Raw genomic sequence first — 6,613 nt, forward strand, 5'->3', positions numbered from 1 at the left:
ATTGATATCTTAACATTCTATAGATTTCTTTCATACAACTCACATACATTTTGTCCGGCTGAAATTCTAATACTGGTACAATGGCACACCGATACAAATCACCACTAAAATATTAATCTTCTATCTCTGAAGATTGAAAATGATGCGACACTTAACACAAGTGGATGGTGAAAGACAGTGTCGGGTGTATTGGGATGCATTTCCACGCGCGACCTCGACTTGTTGTCCCTACAAGTACTCTCGCTTCTTCAATTCTTCTTCTTCTATAAAAGAAAATACCTTTCTTTGTTTATTTACACTCTCTCTCAACTTCAAGCTAAAATCATTACTATACAAAAATCTCTATAATATCAAATATGGGAGTTTTAAAGAGGAGAGTTTCAAATAGTAGAGGACTTGGTGGTGTTCTTAGAGAGCAAAGAGCTAGGCTTTACATCATCAAACGATGTGTTGTGATGCTTTTATGTTGGCAAGATTGATCCAAGTGGTGATTCTTTGAAGCTGAACCGGAGCAAACCGATGATAGCAAGAAGTTATGAACGATAAACACTGGTTTGGGTGGTGTTAAAAAAAAAACACTGGTTTGGGTTTGCTTGCTCATCGTCGATCATGAGGGAATAAAAGATAAACAGTTTTGATATGGGCTATATGTTTATAGTTGGTTGTTAATTTGTAAAAACGACGAATAAACGTTGGGATAGTTTTGTAATCGCTTCAGCTCCTTGTATAAATTCGCATATCTCACACATAATCTAACCAAGACCAGTTCTTATTTTCTTATTTTTAATTCCCTTGCTTTCATAGTTTTATGAGTTTGTGATTAGTGTATCCATCAACCATGGCCGCTTAAGATGAACAAGGGCTCTTAAGCAAACCTTGTTTTAAGGTCCTGCTAGATCTTGACCCGTACAAGGATGATTATTTTATTTTTATATCAATAATTATTTATTTTACATGATTAATTGTAATATTTACCATACTACTAATTGTTTAATATAACATTTTAAAACACAATAATTTTATAGTTCACATGAAATAATTTAATTTATTTGTTTTAAATTTTTAGTGATAGCATAATTTTAAATCACATAAAAAAATGTAAATTGAAAAATCTTATTGGTAAAGAATCAAAAATTTATTAAAAGTTAATTTATTAAATTAATATCGCAGATTAATAAAAAATTGTACATGGTTTTAGTTATAATTAAAAAATAAATTTAATTTTAAAATAAACACGACATTAACTAAATATTTAAAATTTTTGTTTAAGTGAAAAATGAAATATACATTTATTTTAAATAAACACGAAATTACTTAAATATTTTAAAGGTTTATTTTAATGAAAAATGGAATATATATTTATATTGTAAAAAAAGATATGAAAATATTTTATTCAGATATAATTTCAGAGTAAATATAGAAATATCTATTTGATTTGTTTGTTTTAGAATAATTCAAATAATTTAACTATTTATACAAAAATTAAGTGAAACAACTTTCTAAATGGGGGTCCAAATTTTAAAAAAAAAATCACACATGAATTAAATTATTACTTCTGTTTTAATAGAATAGATAATAAATTATTTTCTTAACGTTGGTAAAAAATATATTTTCTAAGTTTTTCACACGAGCATCAAACATGCACATCATTTTATTTGATACTAGGATCGGCCCGCCCTACGGGCGGGAAGTTAACAATAAAAACTGTTTTATATAAATTTATATTAATTTTATGAAGCATTTAAAAATCATGGTGGATTAAAAACTATATTATAAAAAACAATAATGAATAGAATTCTAAGATCACATTGTTAGGATATTATTAGTGGTAAAATAGCAAGTAGAGTACCTCACTAATATTTTTATTATTATTTTTGTACATAATTTAGTTATTAATAATTTTAAAAATTAAAATAAAAAAATCTGTAAAATGATACCACATGTATTCACCGATTCTTTAGAAATGTATGAAACCTCTTCCCAAAGGTACCACTCTTGCTCTCTTTTTTTTTTATCCTTTCTCTTTCTTCTTTTTCAGCTTTTAATATTTTTAAATTTGTTAGAGACTGATGAATTTCAACCGGTGCGAGTGCCCTTATTTTTAATAAACATTTTTGGTTTGGAATTAAAATGACAATATCCTTCATTATTCTATTTTTTCAGAGAATACAAAATTAGCAAAAAACAATTCAGAATAATATGATAATATATATATATGTATATATATATATATATATCTTCTTATTATTCTTAGTTCAATTTGACATAATAAAAGAAAATATTAACTTTAAATAGATAATAGGTGAAATTTCATGTTTACCACATTCATGGTACCATTATTGATCTTTACCATCACTAAAGGGGTATTTTTAAAAATATATTTTCAATAAATGGCAAAAAACTCTTATATCCTTGTTCTTGATATATATATATAACAAATAATTATTTAAATAAAAAACATATTTTTTTATGTTTTCGAATTATACTTTTTTAAAATTCAAACTTTTTATAATTATTTTCTTTTGGAATTGTTTTGGTTTATTTTATTTTATTTTTTAATTCTACAGATATAAGATATGTTCGGTTATTTATAAAATTTGATTCAATTCTCGTTCAGATATTTTGTTTTTTTTTGTTCAGTTTGGACAACAAAGTGGGGAACCAACTAATATCAAAAACAAAATTGGGTCTCTTTCGGTTACGGGCGTTTCAGATTATTTTGGTTAATTTGTGTAAATTTTATTGATAAATTGTTTTTTTCCAGGAAACAAATAGGTGATTTAAGTTTTTTGGATAAATTATCAGGTAGTTTATATAATTTTAAATAATTTAGGGAAATGATATTCATATAATTCATTTTGGATAGTTCAGTTTATAAATAATAAGTTTATGATATTTGTTACTGTAAAACTAAGTTTATTTAATATTTTAGATTTGTAAATTATATTTCAAATTGAGATATAGAAATACATGATATATAGAAATATACCTGATTCATGAAATTTGATTTAGTTTCGATTTTGTTTTTTATTTTGTAAGGTTCGATTCTTCAGTTACGGGTAAACACATGGTTAATTTCATGTGTGCATAGATTTGTAGTACTGGTTAACGGCACATCGATTTTAATGTTTGATCTCAAACCTCTCGTCATTTTATTTATTGATAAATTAAAATTGTGATACAATTATTGACCATATATTAACTTAGAAAAATAAATTGGCAGATGAATCAAAACTATTTTTCATTTTTCATTTGCTAGTTGACTATAGTAAGAATAATATTATTGTATAGACCCAAATCAATGTTTAGAATCATAAATAATAGAGCCTAAAGAGACCGACAAATAATTTAAGTGGTAAAGTAGTTTACGATGATGTGAATTTTTTTTGTTATCTATCTATATATAATTTGTAAAATAGTTCAGAGATGGACTCTGTGGGTTACCGGACTTGAAAAATTAGAGTTGTATAAGGCCCAGAATTTATAAGTCTGAAGCCCAAATAATGTTGTGACGGACACGTGTCGCCTCTGCAACGAACGACTTTCCACGTGGCAAAACAGGAGAGATAACAACATATTTATATATATATATATATATTTTAATTAGAATTTGTGGTACTGTGTTTTAATGCTGTCTAAATCTAAATTTTATATATACTAATACTAATGAAGATATTATGGTCCTAATATTACTGGAATATTAGGGGTCTAATATTACCAAGTTTGGAGCGGATTAGTGGCACTGATCATCATTCATATTAACCCGGCACTGGTGTATCTGGTTTATTTAGAATTACATTTTCTAATATGTGAATTTGCATTAACCTAAACAAAAGCTAACCGCTTACACAATTTCAAATGTTCAAATTTTAAGAAGTGGTTTAGCTATACGGTAATTAGTTATTAGTCCAACAAATAGTGAATGATGTAAAATTTTCTACCCAGCTAAAAAGCTATTTAACCAAAATATAACCAAAGATTTTTTTTTTCTGTAAGCAAGTGATCAGTCTCGTTTTTTTCTGTAAGCAAGCTTGCATGCTTCGATTCTCCTAATTTTAGTCAAACCAACAACCTCTTCCTAGTTCCAATTATTAGGTAATTGATTTGTAAATAAATTAAAGTTTTAGATAAAATAAATACCCTTTGTTACTTTGTCTAATCATATGTAACGTTGGTGCTCACGTATGAGATGGCTCTACTTTGGTTCAGTTGTTTGGACTTGCATTGAAATTTTCAACATATTTTATGACTACAGTTAAAAATATTTATCATGATGATGTGTGTTTGTTTAGTTTCTGCTTAATTGTCATATTCCATTAATCAATTAGTAACTATAGATATAGATCAAGGGAAAACACAAGTCACACACCATTTAAAATATTATTGTTGGGGTCCCTCTCATTTAATCTGACGTGACCATTAGGTGCCAAATTATTTATCATGAAAGACATCTATGAGGTACATCAAATTTAGTCTATTAAAATATAAAGTGAAGTTCCTTTTAATTAATTGCGTCAAGACTAAGGTTATAAATGAGAGTGGCAAGAGAGAGACAGATCAATACTGTTACAGGAGAACTAGACATAATTAAAGTTTTTTCTGTTTTCAAAATTTATTGCATGCAGTTAAAAATTTTTTTGTCTTTTCTGAAAAAAAACAGATCTTCTACGTGTAATTTTGTCCACTACTATTTTGAAGATGTTCACCCTTTTTTTTTTTTGACTAATAAATAATTTTGTTACAAATTATTAATATATTTAACATTCTTCTATAAATAACATACTTTCGTTCAATTTTATTAACAATACAAAAAAACTTCATTTTTCTATTTTATTTATGTCATATAAATTTAACATTTATCTGAATTATTGATATGATTATGTGTTTTTAATTAAGTAAATGTATATATTAATGGAAAATAGATGTATTTGGTTTATTACTAATATTTTTATATTTTGATCTACAAAATTAAAGTAACATAACTATAGTGCAATATTTATTACTATTTATGTAATGTAATTATATATTTATATATTTTATTTTATCTTTGTAATTTTTATTATTTAAATATGTAATCTATTTTATTTAATTTTTCATCATTATAAATTTTAATTAGTGTTTTGAAAACCGGATCAGACTTATCGGTCAAACCGGATCAGACTTGCCGGTCAAACCGATCGGACTGTGTCTCGCTCGTCTAACCGGTTATGAGTTGTGTTAAGATTCTGATTTGAGTAAAATTGGTAAACTCAGTCAATAACTGGTCAAATTTGGTACAACCGGTGATTCAGTTCGATATAAGAACTTAGTTTTCTTCAATTCAACTTAAAATTTAATTAAAATACTCTTGGATCGGTTGGAGTGGTCCGACCATTGACTCAGCTATAATGCCGAGTCAATGTTCAGTGCGATATTCAAAACATTAATTGTAATAAACTGTTTGATATGCTTTTCTCCCACATGATCTGCTTGATCTGCACTTGATCCGCTTGATCTGCATGATCTGCTTGATCTGCAATGCTTGAACTGCTTTTTCCATTCGAGACCTAAACTGATTGTACAATCACTGAACAAACCATTCACGTCACATATTAAGCGTTTGAAACATTTACACTCTAAGACACATTTCATCTTATTTATTACACTATAGGACACATTCTTCTACACACACTTTCTTCAACTATTCCATTCATTCTTAACTAAATTAATTCTCTTTTAGTTCAATTATAAAGACTAGTTATAATTAAAAAATTAGAAGTGGTGGGATTTAACCACAACCATTGAAATCAACAAAACTAAATCTATCTCTTCATCATCTTCGTGGCTTTCAATTTTTCTTTTATGACAAATGTTTTTCTTTTTGTTTAGTAAAGAGATGTAACAAATTATTTCTCTCACAAAAAATGATTTGAGTTTGGAGTGTGCAATGGCGATAACGTTGGAGACATCGATATAGACGACGGCGAAAATGGAGACAACAACACAGACAACATCGATGATGGAAATGTAAACCACGTCAATATAGATGACAAGCAAACCCCAAGGCATCTCCTCCTTCTTGCTCTGCTGCGATCCTTTCTTGATTTCATATTCTGCCCGTGACAAAAGATCTCTCCGGTGAACCCTTTTGATTATGTACCATCCAAATATATGTTATGTTGCATCTGTTCCAAAGGACGAAGACAATCTCCCTCTATCAAAGTAATTTTCTTTTCATGTTTTTTTGTTGGATAAGAAATTATGACAGAAAAAATTTAGCTGAAAGAATCTTTTTGTTCTTGTTAATAGAAAATGAATTTTGTTCTTGATCATGATTATCTATGCGATGAATTTTGTGTGGAGGAGATTAAGAGATGGATGTCTTTGTTCTTGTTAATAGAAAATGATTTCGTCACCATAGGAACAAAGACTATCAACAACACATGTCTTCTTGCCTTTTTGTTGTACACATGGAATTTGCACTTTTGTTAGTGAATATTATAATGTTGAAGTTTAGAAGAAGTTTATAACATGTTAGAGTCTTGTGTACATAATTTTCATGAGTTTTTAAAATGTGTACACATGTACACTATAAATTTTAAGTACATATGGACATCGAATATGTATTATTTTG

At 27.5% G+C, this 6,613-nt stretch overlaps 1 protein-coding gene across 1 annotated transcript; it reads left to right on the forward strand.

Moving 5' to 3' along the window:
- Nucleotides 1-275: 275 nt before the first annotated feature.
- LOC106304324 lies at nucleotides 276-780 on the forward strand. The gene has a single exon (XM_013740733.1). The coding sequence runs from the start codon at nucleotides 357-359 to the stop codon at nucleotides 477-479; it is 123 nt and encodes a 40-aa protein (XP_013596187.1). The 5' UTR covers nucleotides 276-356; the 3' UTR covers nucleotides 480-780.
- Nucleotides 781-6,613: the final 5,833 nt, after the last annotated feature.

This window comes from Brassica oleracea, chromosome C7 (assembly GCF_000695525.1).
Source record: "Brassica oleracea var. oleracea cultivar TO1000 chromosome C7, BOL, whole genome shotgun sequence".
NCBI classification, from domain to species: Eukaryota; Viridiplantae; Streptophyta; class Magnoliopsida; order Brassicales; family Brassicaceae; genus Brassica; species Brassica oleracea.